Here is a 14,870-nt window from a genome sequence, read left to right as displayed (position 1 = left end):
GGTGGGGGGTTTGGCGGGTACGGGGATTTCCAAGCGCGCGCCACTTGAATAACTTAAACGGTGTTCCTCGGTGCCCATACCACGTTTTCGGTATTATTAGACTTCGAGGTCCGGAGTACGCGCAACTTTTGTTACCAAAACGGTGGAGGGAGTTTGGGCCAGTTAAAAACGCACGAGAACGGCGTCCGTATATCACCGAACGGATTGACCGGCAATCCACTGAGTTACCGTCTGTTGCAGGGATGGGTAAATTCAGTCCTGGGGGACCGCAGAGGCTGCATCTCTGTCCTTCTTCAATGTTGCATGAATGTTGGTTATCAACACACTCAGCATATTTCTCAAGAATTGTATATGAAAGGCAGACTCCTAATTTCACAGGAGTTTTGACGATTCCCACTCAAATTCACATTGAAGTTGGATCCACCTGACACCTTGCTGACCTGCAGATGATTTTGTTTTGTTCTTTATTTCGCCTTATACAATTTCTTAGGAAAATTAGGAATTTGTTAGTTTTCGCATACCCCTTGGGGTATGTACCCCTTGTACAGGTTAAGGGTCTTGCTCAAGGGCCCAGCAGAGTAGGATCTCTTTTGGCAGTGACAGGGGTTCAAACCGGCAACCTTCTGGATACCAGCACAGATCCTTAGCCTCAGAGCCACCAGTCCTCCCTTTTGTTTTGGAATAAGTGAAACTAATGAGCGCTTGTATTTTGTTTAAGTAATGGTGGATGACTACAAAATCCACTCTGGCATTTTCTCTTTACCTACCCATATGAAATTGATGTTCTTGATAGTTTTAGTTACAGGTACCAACTTCATATTTTGTTCATTTAGTAATTAAACCAGGTTTTGTCCAGTGTTATAATTTATTTTGTGGTAGACTTTGTCATACATGGACAATATGCATTTGGAATATAGGCATGAAGTGATTTTTCCATTATGAATGCCTCATAAGTCAGAAAGTTTGATTCTTGCCGACAGATGCCTGGTTGCTAATGAAGAACTATAACATGAGTAATACCTATGAAAAGTTAAAAAAATCTAAAGTGGTTTAGAGTGAAGATATTAAGGGCCAAAGTTCCCCTAAAGCAGAATATAGTTTATTTTATACAATTTTCAGCAATCATAAACTAGCAAATATGCAACTGTGGACCAAATAACTTAGACATTAAATAAATTTACACTAATACTAAATAATAATCCCTAAAAATTGAACACATCAAACATTAACATTTCAAAATGTATGACTTTTGGAACATTGTCATTTTTTTTAGTAGCACTCATTTTTTGAGTATAATTTTGGCGTCACCCAATTTTTAAAATACACGCCTAAAATTTTGCACAGTAGTTACTGGATACAGTGACATTATTTTCAGCAAGTACGTATGAAGAAAATCGAGGATGGCCAGTCAGGAACATTTTCTAAAATCTGTGGATTTGAATTGGATTGACTATTTTAGCTTTGAATGAGACTACATCGACTAAAAATACATTAGTAATGTATTATTTCAAGTCAATTAAAAGAGGCACATATCAAAAAGTATGTCAATTTAATCCCTAGTACTGTTAGATTTTATGTAGCTTTAACTTTACTCCAGTCCTTCACTTTGACCTCAAATGGCATCCCCTATGTATATTTGGTTTTGTGATATGTATTTTCTGCATGGTGACCTCTACTTGCATTACTTCAGGTGGAATAATGTATGCTATTACCGTGCCTTGATAAATGTGTGACTGGTCATGTAATGTGACGTGGTACACATTAAAAGGCAACTGTTTTGTTACTGTTTCCTCCACTGTCACCTCTAACATAGTTAACAATGCACAGCATTAGTATTATCGTTACTTTTTTTTTTTTTTAAATAAAGCCTGAAATAAACTCTAGGTATCTGATAACACTTTCATTAAAACTGGTATGTGGATTTAATGTGTGCTTTTGTATGCACACATGAAACAAAGAGGACCTTAATGAATGTGAGATGTCTGACACATACAGCAAAGAGGCCATAGAACTACTATTATTATGGTTTCTTCTAAAGTCAATTATTACCCAGTTTACAATTTAAAATAAAAATGCAGTCAATAGGCATGTTGGTGAAGGGAACAGTGGAGACGAGGAGGTGATGGGTAGGTATGGTGTCAAGGAGAGGAATGAAGAAGGTCAGTGGATAGTGGATTTTGCCAAAAGGATGGACATGGCTGTGGTGAATATGTATTTTAAGAAGAGGAAGGAACATAGGGTTACGTACAAGAGTGGAGGAAGATGCACACAGGTAGATTACATCCTATGCAGAAGAGTCAATCTGAAGGAGATTAAAGACTGCAAAGTGGTGGCAGGGGAAAGTGTAGTTAAGCAGCATAGAATGGTGGTCTGTAGGATGACGTTGGAGATCAAGAAGAGGAAGAGAGTGAGGGCAGAGCCAAGGATCAAATGGTGGAAGTTGAAAAAAGAAGACTGCAAGGTTGAGTTTAGGGAGGAGGTGAGACAGGCACTGGGTGGCAGTGAAGAGTTACCAGACAGCTGGGAAACTACAGCAGATGTAGTAAGGGTGACAGCAAGAAGGGTGCTTGGCATGACATCTGGAAAGAGGAAGGAGGAAAAGGAAACCTGGTGGTGGAATGAGGAAACACAGGAGAGTATACAGAGGAAGAGGATGGCAAAGAAGAAGTGGGATAGTCAGAGAGATGCAGAAAGTAGACAAGAGTACAAGGAGTTAAGGTGCAAGGTGAAGAGAGAGGTGGCGAAAGCTAAAGAAAAGGCGTATGATGAGTTGTATGAGAGGCTGGACACTAAGGAGGGAGAAAAGGACCTGATTGGCTAGACAGAGGGACTGAGCTGGGAAAGATGTGCAGCTGGTTAGGGTGACAAAGGATAAAGATGGAAATGTACTCAAAAGCAAGGAGAGTGTGTTGAGCAGATGGAACGAATACTTTGAGAGGCTGATGAATGAAGAGAATGAAAGAGAGAAGAGGTTGGATGATGTGGAGATAGTGAGTCAGGAAGTGCAACGGATTAGCAAGGAGCAAGTCAGGACAGCTTTGAATAGGATGAAAAATGTAAAGGTCATTGGTCCAGATGACATACCTATGGAAGCATGGAGGTGTTTAGGAGAGATGGCAGTGGAGTTTTTAACCAGATTGTTTAATGGAATCTTGGAAAGTGAGAGGATGCCTGAGGAGTGGAAAAGAAGTGTACTGGTGCCAATATTTCAGAATAAGGGGGATGTGCAGGACTGCAGTAACTACAGGGGAATAAAATTGATGAGCCACAGCATGAAGTTATGGGAAAGAGTAGTGGAAGCTAGGTTAAGAAGTGAGGTGATGATTAGTGAGCAGCAGTATGGTTTCATGCCAAGAAAGAGCACCACAGATGCAGTGTTTGCTCTGGGGATGTTGATGGAGAAGTTTAGAGAAGGCAAGAAGGAGTTGCATTGCGTCTTTGTGGACCTGGAGAAAGCATATGACAGGGTGCCTCGAGAAGAGCTGTGGTATTGTATGAGGAAGTCGGGAGTGGCTGAGAAGTACGTAAGAGTTGTATAGGATATGTACAAGGGAAGTGTGACAGTAGTGAGGTCTGCATTAGGAGTGATGGATGCATTCAGCATGGAGGTGGGATTACATCAGGGATCGGCTCTGAGGCCTTTCTTATTTGCAATGGTGATGGACGGGTTGACAGACGAGATTTGACAGGAGTCCCCGTGGACTTTGATGTTTGCTGTCATCTGTAGCAATAGTAGGGAGCAGGTTGAGGAGACCCTGGAGAGGTGGAGATATGCTCTAGAGAGGAGAGAAATGAAGGTCAGTAGGAACAAGACAGAATATATGTGTTTGAATGAGAGGGAGGTCAGTGGAATGGTGAGGATGCAGGGAGTTCAGTTGGCGAATGTGGATGCGTTTAAATACTTGGGATCAACAGTACAGAGTAATGGAGATTGTGGAAGAGAGGTGAAGAAGAGAGTGCTGGCAGGGTGGAATGGGTGGAGAAGAGTGTCAGGAGTAAGTTGTGAGAGATAGGTACCAGCAAGAGTGAAAGGGAAGGTGTACAGGATGGTAGTGAGACCAGCTATGTTATATGGGTTGGAGATGGTGGTACTGACCAGAAAGCAGTAGACAGAGCTATAGGTAGCAGAGTTAAAGATGCTAAGATTTGCACTGGGTGTGACAAGGATGGATAGGATTAGAAATGAGTACATTAAAGTGTCAGCTCAAGTTGGAAGGTTGGGAGACAAAGTTAGAGAGGCGAGATTGCATTGGTTTGGACATGTGCAGAGGAGAGATGCTGGGTATATTGGGAGAAGGATGCTAAGGATAGAGCTGCCAGGGAAGAGGAAAAGAGGAAGGCCTAAGCAAAGGTTTATGGATGTGGTGAGAGAAGACATGCAGGTGATAGGTGTAACAGAACAAGATGCAGAGGACAGAAAGATATGGAAGAAGATGGTCCGCTGTGGCAACCCCTAACGAGAGCAGCCGAAAGAAGAAGACTGGCATTCCGAAAACCTTAGATATTGCAGATCACACAGACTCTACAATGAAATGTGATGCAACGAAAGAAATTGCATCATTAAGCAACAAATAATGGTTTATTTTAGATACAAAGTATGTCCATGTGTGATGAAGCTCATGCATACTACTAGCTATAAAGTTTGTGCATGCTACTAGGGAGGTTTAACATCAGCTCTAGCTCTGCTGGATAAAATATTTTGTTCACTGAAGCTAATGAGACATTAAATCGGTAAAGGACTTTAATAATATTCATTAAGACTAACAGAAAGTGTAAACAATCAGCAGCCATAGTACATTGCACACAGTGTCTATGTGAGGTGCACACAGCAGGCACTGTGCTTCACTAACTAACATTCTTTTAATAAATCATCCATTTTCTATACCTTCTTATCCTGAGTAGGGTCATGGGAAGCTGGAGTCTATCATAATATTAATAAACTAGGAAACACTCTGACCTCGTGTTGTCAAAGAAAGATGGCTCATGCACTTCTTATTAAACACAGCATCCTAGGTCACTCTTGTGAAGGTGCCACCAACTCTTTTATGGCCTAATGATGTGTCTGACATACTGTATATGCAATTAAAATTATCAGTTGGCCTGTGAAATGTGCCTTACTGTCAGCAGATGTCGCCATTGTTCTTTTCTGGACTTGCATGGCCATGGCACCGCTCTTTGTGAGAAGGACCTCCCGCCCAGTTTTGTGGTGGAGGCAACCCGCATCTCAAATTCTTTGTTTGTGTATGACTTTCTTTTGTGCTTGGAGTGTATGACTTGTGTTTGTGGCAAAAACAGTAAGTAGACCTTGGTAGTGTGCTTCACTGTCAGCAGATGTTTCCCAGGTTCTTTTCCTGTCAACAATGCAGTTTGAAGTGCCATTCATCCTGTCAGCCATGACGTGTGGCTGCAGCACCATTTTCCATGAGAAGGATCTGAAGTCCAATTACGTGGCTGAGGTAACCCGCACCTCCAATCGGCCCAGTGGATCACAAGTTTTTGCATGACAGACAGAAAACCCATACCAGTTTATAGACTGTAGATTTAAAATGCAGAGCACAAAATAACGTTTGTGTGTGAAGTGCATAGCACAGAATGATTGGTTGTTGCTAATGTATCATTGTAGTAGCAGTATTGCTACATGTAAAGAGTACGGTGAAATTCTTATTTACATGTCAGACCGACATGTTGCCACTTATCAGTGCCATGATAAATAAGAATATACTAAAATGCAGATGTTCATTATAATAATAGAAACATACCAAAAAAAAACCAAACAAACAGTATTATACAAATGGTGGCTGTGCACATGCATAGCATAGCTTCCTAATTAAGATTAAGGCTTTGAAAGGCAAGGTAACAATGGTCCTGACTGCAGACAGTACAGGTAATCCACTAGTATTTGTGACTGGGCTTACATGTCTAAATGAACTCTCACTACTTTACTTGTGGATGATACTTTGGCACCTTGGTTAGCACTGCTGCTTCTTGGCCCCTTTATCCTGGGTTTGAATCCTATGCCCAGGCATTCTACATATGTGTTGCTTATATGTTCTGTCCTTGTCTGCATGTTTTTTGTTAAGTTTTTCTCTTACATCACCAAAGATGTGCTGATTAGATTGATAGGTGAGTCCAAAATATCTCTGAGTGTGGGTGTGTATATGACTTGGTTAGAGAATTGTTATTATGCTTAGTTTCTCTGTCATCGTAGTTACTATTAATCCCTGTTGGCTGGTGATACCAATTTCCAGAAATTGTCCTTAAAACCAGAACAACACTTACATTAGTATATGAAAAACTTCATTAATTGAACTTAACTTTATCATGGCACTGTATACTATGCCCAGCCCACAACAGATCTTTACTTTTTTGTTTGGCAATTACACTGTGTAGCAAGAAGTAGGTCAAACATGGAAGCAAAAACAAATAAAAGTACATAAATTAGAGGCATGAATCATTTTCTAAAGAATCCCATAGAGTTTTAGTGACTGTAAGGCAATTGCATTCTCCAAGATACTGCAAGCTTGGAAGCTAGAGACAAACTGCATGAGGTGGGTACAGATAAGTAGGGATAATAGGAGAAGGGAGGTTAAAAATGTGCATTCTCCAAAAGGTGTTCATCTTTATCAGTAAAGCTCTTACATTCGGTCCCAGTCACAAACATAATATAACATTCTTAAACTGGCATGATCCAATTTCAGGTTTGAAGAGGACTGTAGGACTGTATTAAACACCAGAAAGCTGCCATTCTAGGCCTTTTTTTTAAATGTGCAAAAAAAAAAAAAAAATCCAAGGGCACAAGGTAAACATGTGGAATGGACAAGAATGCTGGATCTATGAGGCGCCAGGGCCAACCACACCAGCACTCCAGTCAGAAACAGCCAAGGCAGGTTTTGTTCTTAACAGGAAGCCTAAACCTCTGATCAGGTTCTGCTACATGTATAACAGAAATGATGTGCATGTTCATATTTTCATGGTAAATCACTTTTTAGGGATGCATTGGAACTGCATCTCAGTTTCATATTATTTTGGATACTTTCAACCAGCTTTTGGATTTATTTTTTCTTTCAGTTTGTTTCATTTAAACTCCTTTGAAAAGTGCATTTTGGTTAATGAAAGTGTAAGACTGGAACAGCAGACATCCATGTTCAACATATTTATCCATTGAATAATAAGTTTTAAAATAAAATACATTTTACATTATAAAATTAAATATTTCTTTAAAATAATTGTCTTCAAGTAAAAAACTGTTATTTTTACCATTTGCTGATATGAAATATTGCTTGTTATCTGTGTTTTTATATGTCATTGTTAATTTTCAGTCGGAATGCAATATTGATCGTGTGCAGTTGCAGCCAACATCAAGATGATAAGAAAAAAGATCCTAATGTGTGCTTTCTGCATGAGTAGCCATGAGTAATAACAGAGGTCCACACTCACGCTGGTGTAAAATGATCGGAGCGAGATATTCTTTTCTTTGTAGTTGTAATATTTTACACTTAAAGCGGCTCTCTTTTGTTCCTGATAAACGGAAAGTTGCTTCCATTCACAGAGTCAAGCAGTTGGCATGGTGATGCTGGCAAAATTCCCACATAGCTGTTTACAGCAAAAACACAGGAAGGAAGGTGAGGGCCGTGTTTCTTTGAGTCATGAAATCGCAAAAGAAGCTGTGAAGAAAAAAAAAATGCACAGTCCAACTGTTTTTTGTTATCTGTATGAAACATGACCATAGGGACATCATGTTTACTGAGGCTATTGTCCCATTTCTGCTGTGTCACTGCCCCCTTTCTCACTCTGGACTTTCAGATCAGTGGACTTCTCATTGTGCAAAAATAACAAAAAGAAGGACCTGCAGAGTGAAAATGAGAGAATTAGAATGAGAGAGTGAATTTCCCCTTGGGATTAATAAAGTATCTATCTATCTATCTATCTATCTATCTATCTATCTATCTATCTATCTATCTATCTATCTATCTATCTATCTATCTATCTATCTATCATCACAAGAAGTCCTGCCATTGAGGATGATTTGTACGAGAAGCAGTCTGTATGTGATATTGGCAGGTCTGTTGAGAGAAAGATGGAAATCAGAAGCTCTGAGAGCATTAGTTTAATAAGATATATGGTTTTAGTTAAAGCCACAAAATCTGAAAGGGTTTCCAAGACTGTTGATGGTGAAATATAATGAGAGAAAGATGTAAGCACAGAAACAGAGCTCTTTGTTTACTGCAATCCAACTCTATTTTAACCAGACCCACCTTTAGAACCACTAAGAGTTTATTATTTGGAGTCTCTTCATGATCTCTTTGTTCAAAAGAGAAAAACAAACAACAACACTCTTGATCATTTTTTTCCAGTTGCAAATGCTTGCTCAGTCTTGTAGTATATTCCCAAGTTAAGCCAAAGAGGTTGGTACACAGGCTTTTAGCATTCACTCAGAGTCTGCTCCGGCATCACCGTCCTGCCTGACCAGCTCCCCTCTTGACTACTCTCTTATGTCTTTCATTGCATTTCTGAGTTTTGTGTTTGTTTCTCTGTCCTATAAATTATTACATTGCTGCGAAGTAAGGTGAAAGCCCCCCACACTTTTGTATATTTATGCATTCTCAATTTGAATGACCTGAAGCCTCCTTGTTAGAGCAGATCTCTAAAGATGCTGAACTTTGAATGGAATAGACAGAAGCACCTGATGTAACAGTGTGCAGCCATTACAAACTGACTCCACTGGGAGTGAGATCATCCCAGCAGCATTAACCTGCACTTTCTGTGAGTTAATGAGCAAAGTCTTTAAGCAACTGGTTGTGACCGGTGCAGGCCTGAGTTATCAGGTTTCTTGAACAAGAAGAGTATAGCAGGTACACATTTAGCCTTCATGACCCACACATTTAATGCGTGACCTTGACAATCAACACCTGTGCTGACTGTTGCTGACTCAGGACTTGAAAATATTTAGGGATTCAGCAGTTTTGAGGTTGTGGTAGCTGTCTAGTCACATATCACTCATTACAGTTTGTATCAAACTTGTACTCTTGCTTTTGTTTTTATCATTGTAATATACAACAATTACATGTTATTATAATTCTTGTTATCGTTTTTGTGTTATGTGGCTTGAACTTATAATGCAGGTGTCAGAGTAGAAAGATATAAGAGTGCCTTCATTTTGTGAGGCGTCTGAGGATAAGTAGGATTACTAAGTGGATTCTTTACATTTTATTGCTGCATGACACAAAGTCTCTTGCCTTGCGGCATTACTGTGTGGTGGATAGAAAGGTCATTCAGAAGTTTGTGATACATGCTCAGAAATCAAAGACTAGAATCATGACTTGTCTTCATTTGAAGAGCTTTAGTATGGCAGCAATTGACAACATTCCCAGGCACAAAGTATTATAACCTAAATGGTCTGGAAATTAGCACTTGGACATTGCCATGTTCACAGACAGTTTTTACTCTCCACACTGTGTGTATGTCATTTTTGCACCCTACCTTGCTAAAGTGCCATACGCTATTGTGCATTTTTTTTTATTTCCCATACTACTTTGGGGTTTCCCTATGTACTTATCACATAGTATCATTTCTAAACCTCCAAGGACTGGAATTAACCTTGGCAGCCTTGGATACAAAGCAAGAACCAGTCTTGGACAAGGTGCCAGTCAATTGCTGAGCTCACTCACATCCCACTGTAATTTTTTAATCTTTTATTATTTACACAGAGAATACAAATAGGAATTTCCCTGTGTCAGTTACACTGGTCTGCACCAAAATCCTCATACTCAAAAAAATTATTTAGGTGTGCTAAATCCATTACTGAAATTAGGACTTCTCTACCACAAGCCATTTCCACGAGATATCGGATTCAGTGAAAAACATAGCTTTCAAAACAAAATAGCTGGTTTTTAAAAAAAAATCATTTACATTTGTTTTATGTCATAAGTATTTTTCATGTGCAGAATATTATGTGAAGTATAAATTGAGCTGAAAAATGTCAGTCTTCCTCATTCTTAACGTCAGTTGAGGTGGAAACAACCCAAAATCAAGTATTTGCTACATATTTTTTGCTCCAAATCAGTATTTTTTCCTTCTTCTTATTTCTTCATTCTAGCCCGGATTTTATATGTAGAATGTAAGTAAGAGGCCTTTTTATTTTCCAGAAGACAGAAAGCTGTTGATTAAATAGTTTTTACAGAAATATGGAAGGTCAAGTTGATTCACCACTTTTCTGCATCAGATAACAGTTAAGCAAATGGTAAAATAGAACATGTGACTGGTGTCTGATGAACTTGGGCAGATGTTCTACCTGGACATCACTCAGAAAGCTAGATGGTATAATGGAAAGTAGAGTGTGTCCATGTTAGCAGACACCTGTTGGTTATTCCAAAGCGAAACAACTTTCAGAGGGCTATACGAGAAAAAAGCTACCAAGTGACTACTATTTTGTAATAAGTTATAATTATATTTTAAATATATGTATGTCATGTCATCTCATTTTCTAACCTGCTTAATCCAGACCAGGGCTGTCGATATGTAATGGGAAGTGTGGCGCCTAGCCCAGCTAGCATAGGGTGCAGTGAAGGCAGGAACAAACCCTGGAGAGGGCGCCAGAACATTGCAGGCATATACTGTAGGTGTATTTTACAGTATATATATTTTTTCCAAGTCTAAATAATTATTTTAAAAATATTACTTAAAATAGTGCTTTTTCATTGTAAAACTTCATCTCTGAACAACTGGCTGTAATAGAACAATTCTCTAGATTTGGATTCAGCATCCTCAGGTCTAGAAAGAGCACCTACATTTGTTTGGAGACCAGTGTTATATAAAGAATATAAAATAATAAACATCTTGCTGTAAATGTTTTCATCAATGTGCTTGTTAAGGTATGACTGACAAGTATCCAAATATTATCCCAGCTATTCAGAATATTTTGTTTATCAAGTTATTCCATTTCATTTTACTCCTAGAAAGCAGTTGTCAGAAACAGTGAAACATTGTAATACCATTAGTATTAATATTGTCACGTTAATCGACTACAGTTTTACTTGAATGTCTAACCTGCATGCAGCATGTCATTGGTCTCTAATTCATGATAAACTTTTTTATATTTTATAAGATAGATAGGTAGGAATGGCACTACATAAAAGGCAGATTGCTATGAAAGGAACATTATTAGATAGATAGATAGATAGATAGATAGATAGATAGATAGATAGATAGATAGATAGATAGATAGATAGATAGATAGATAGATAGATAGATAGATAGATAGATAGATAGATAGATGTACAAGGTCAGTACAGTATATGGCTGCTTGTGCACCTTCACTGTCAAAGACTCTTAACTGATAAACCTATGAACATTGGATGGACTGTATAGTGCCACAAATGACGAAGAAGCATAGCTGCGAGTCCTGTGGAGAAATACACTACAATATATCTTATGGATTCCTTAAAACATGTGTGCTGTAAAATCAAGGAGCTGCAAAGCTGAAACATCTGTCATTACCCACTCATGGCCGGCTAGGAAAGACCCTAATAACATCTAGATCATCCCTTTTTTAAGTTTCCTACAAAAAAGCTGGAGCCTATTGTAACAGCATGAGGTACAAGGTGGAAACCTTTCCTGGACGGAATGCCAGTCCATCATAACGTACACTAACATATCACACTCCAACACTCGCTCATACTGGACCAGTTCAGCAGAAAAAAGGAAAACAAACAGTTATTACATGGTTATTCCTGAGTAGTATGTACAACTGCAGAAAGAACATTTGAAAATAGAGCTAAGTTTGGTTTTACCTAGGAAGAAGTCCATGTTTGTGGGTAATGCTGGACTCTGAAGGCCACACTTGGTCATTATAAGAAATGTAAGGTAAAGAGATGCTAAAGTCTGGCTGACCGCAGTTGCAGTTGTCATGTGTCATGCAGTGTTGTGAGTTTGTGTAAACTTTGTATAGTATGACATACCCCTTGTCACTATTGCTTTTGCCTTCTTGTTGAGTCATGCTTAGTTTACTCTCCCAATCCTCAGTGGATCTTGTGACAAAGAGCGACTGCCATAATTCGTATTAAACAGGAACACAAGCTGCTGGCCGCACTTCCTAGCTTGCCTCACACTCCCTGATCTGTTCTCAAGTTACGCAATTGCATTGGAGAACAGATAATGAGAAGAGCAGTGGGGGGAGGCCCGTGCACATAACAGCCAGCTTGTGTGACAGCACACCTGAAGGACCGCCCTCCCCTCAGCAGCTGCCTCGCTATAAATATCTGCATTTTCTCCCAGACAACTCATCCAGAGCTCTCGCTTCAACAGTGATTGAACGGAGTCCTGGTCACTTTGTGCTCCAACTTCAACCTTTGAATTTGCTGCATCTGAGCTCACCTTAAAATATCCACCATGACATCCCAGGTCCGCCAGAACTATGACCGTGACTGTGAGGCCGCCATCAACCGCATGATCAACATGGAGCTGTTTGCCTTCCACACGTACCTGTCGATGGTGAGTCTGGGGTAGTGACAGGGGTATATCGGTACTGGGGACTTGCTGCTACTTTGGTTGTTTACATGCACATAAACAAAAAATGTGGAATCCATAGATAAATCAGTGTGGCTGAAGGGCCTGATGCTTTGGATGTGATGTGTCATCTGTGCATGTTTATGGGGTTTAAGATTAATTTCCATTTTTTAAAAATTCACCACCTTTTTAGAGATACAAATACAAAGACAGGTCATTAAAACCACATAGAAAGAGTAAAGTGACCTTTCATCAGTGCATCCCCGTCATCTTTCTGTTGTCAGTTTGTTGCTTAGAGAGGAGCTCTTCCTTCTCCTTCTTCTTTTTCTGTCTCTGGCTGCTCCATCTTGCTTACGACTGCTCTGTCCCTCTCCACAGGCTCAGTACTTCAAGCGGGACGATGTGGCTCTCGAAGGCTTTGCCAAGTTCTTCAAAGAGCAGAGTGAGGAGGAACAAGAGCATGCTAACAAATTCATGGAGTTCCAGAACAAGAGGGGTGGCCGCATCTTTCTCCAGGATATCAAGGTGGGTTCCTCTCTTGTCATACATTTCTTGTTAACAAGATGGCTAGTTTCGGGATTGCTAAGTACAACTCCTCTCTTTATCTCTGCAGAAGCCTGACAGGGATGAGTGGGGTTCCGGTCTGGATGCAATGCAGGCTGCCCTGCAGCTGGAGAAGTCTGTTAACCAGGCTCTGTTGGAACTGCACAAGCTTGCCTCTGACCGTGTCGACCCTCATGTAAGTTATAGGCCTGGGTGACTGGTGTAATTGTTTGTAGGGTGGACATCAAGCTCTTGCTTATTGTATAGCTTTTCATGGCTCTTTGTCTCCTCCTTCCCTCAGCTCTGTGATTTCCTGGAGACACACTACCTGAATGAGCAGGTGGAAGCCATGAAGAAGCTGGGTGACTATATTACCAACCTTCAGAAAATGGGGGCACCACACAATGGCCTTGCCGAGTACCTGTTTGACAAGCACACCCTAAGTGGGAGCAGCTAAACTGCACATGTGGGGTCGGCTCACAGTCATTGGTTTGAGAGAACAGTGCAATTTAATAAAATGTGTACACTTGTAACCTGAATAAAGTTGTTGAGCTTTACTTGGTGTGTGTGGTTTATTGTAAGGTGGGTCCCAGACAAGGTGGGAGGAAACTGGCCATACTGAACATGGGAAAAGAAGAGATTTGTATTTATGGTTAGGGTCAATCAGTGTTTGATCTTTCAAGATTGTGGCAATGCCATATTCCAGATTATGTGGGGGTAAGGGGGCTCTTTTTAAGACTGTAAAGCATTTCTTACTGACTATAAGGGTCCTAGATATTGTAGTGCACAGCAGGGCAGCCCCTTGACTATTTATAATCCTTGGAGGCTCTCCTGTTCCTAGTGTAGCCTTTGGAGGTTTCATCCAGCAATAGCATCTTTACCTGGCCCTTCATGGCCCTTAAGAAAGTGGGACTGCTGAGTAAGCAAAACCAGGCTGATCTTATGTGACCAAGGGATTTGTGGTCTTCAGTCCTCCAGAATGACAGAGTGGAGGAAGGGAGTGCAATCCAAACAATTCATGCTTTTAGGCAGCTGCCGGGCCTGATTTACTAAACATTTGGTGTCAATTTGATTACATGAGAAGTTAAAAATCCCTGGTGGTCAAACATAATCACTTTACAAACCTATGAGGGTCATGCTGAATGTGCCTAGGCAGCAGCTTCATATGTCACTAATGGATCTGGGCTTTTGTGGAGCCATTTCTGCCTCAGCAGGATTAAAGAGGATCTTTAAATCAAGTGTAATGGTCAGAAGACCTAACGGCATCACTTTCCATGCAACAAACCATAAATCCATCCATCTTTCAGTTGGAATCTGCTTCTTCTATTACATGCTTGTAGGGTGCCAGGGCTTTTCCTGGTAGGAACAGTAGGCACATACAAACCCAATATAGACAATAACTGAGCTGTAGTTTGAACCCATGTATATAAAAATGGAATGGATTGTAGCTATGACAGTATTTCCCAGCTGTCCATTTCATAGTCGCATTGTACCAGTGCCTGTTCCAGCCAGAATCAAGCAATAGATGTGGTTTGGGTGCATTGCAGGCTACACCTATACTGAAACAATTCAGAGTCACCAGTCAATGTAACAGGTGCGTGTTTAGCTTATGGAAGGAGGCTGGGACACCAAGAGTCAAAATCCACACATACATAGAAAGAATGGGGCCAGACTGGCAATCAATCCCGGGTTCTAAGAGCTATTATACAGATATGTTACCAGTATGCTACTTTGACATCTGTTTGGTTCTTGATGCTTGTGGGAAACACTGCTGGTCCATAAAATAGGTCATTATCTAGGGCAAGGTATAAGATTTGGGGAAG

General features: G+C 40.2%; 1 protein-coding gene across 1 annotated transcript; it reads left to right on the top strand.

Annotated features, from left to right (window-relative positions):
• The first annotated feature begins 12,227 nt into the window (after positions 1 to 12,227).
• LOC120543408 (ferritin, middle subunit-like) lies at positions 12,228 to 13,604 on the top strand. The gene is made up of 4 exons (XM_039776500.1): positions 12,228 to 12,489; positions 12,883 to 13,029; positions 13,118 to 13,243; positions 13,349 to 13,604. The coding sequence occupies exons 1-4, from the start codon at positions 12,388 to 12,390 to the stop codon at positions 13,502 to 13,504; spliced, it is 531 nt and encodes a 176-aa protein (XP_039632434.1). The 5' UTR covers positions 12,228 to 12,387; the 3' UTR covers positions 13,505 to 13,604.
• The last annotated feature ends 1,266 nt before the right edge of the window (positions 13,605 to 14,870 follow it).

The sequence above is a fragment of the Polypterus senegalus genome, chromosome 13, assembly GCF_016835505.1.
Source record: "Polypterus senegalus isolate Bchr_013 chromosome 13, ASM1683550v1, whole genome shotgun sequence".
In the NCBI taxonomy this organism is placed as follows: domain Eukaryota; kingdom Metazoa; phylum Chordata; class Cladistia; order Polypteriformes; family Polypteridae; genus Polypterus; species Polypterus senegalus.
The sequence above is the reverse complement of the archived record's forward strand: the minus strand, read 5'-3'. Positions and strand labels throughout refer to the sequence as shown.

Bases quoted from the DNA above. Each gene is read 5' to 3' on its own strand.
- LOC120543408 (XM_039776500.1), top strand. From the start codon at position 12,388: ATGACATCCCAGGTCCGCCAGAACTATGACCGTGACTGTGAGGCCGCC. The intron at 12,490-12,882 runs GTGAGTCTGGGG...CCCTCTCCACAG, and splicing joins TCCACACGTACCTGTCGATG to GCTCAGTACTTCAAGCGGGA. The intron at 13,244-13,348 runs GTAAGTTATAGG...TCCTTCCCTCAG, and splicing joins CTGACCGTGTCGACCCTCAT to CTCTGTGATTTCCTGGAGAC.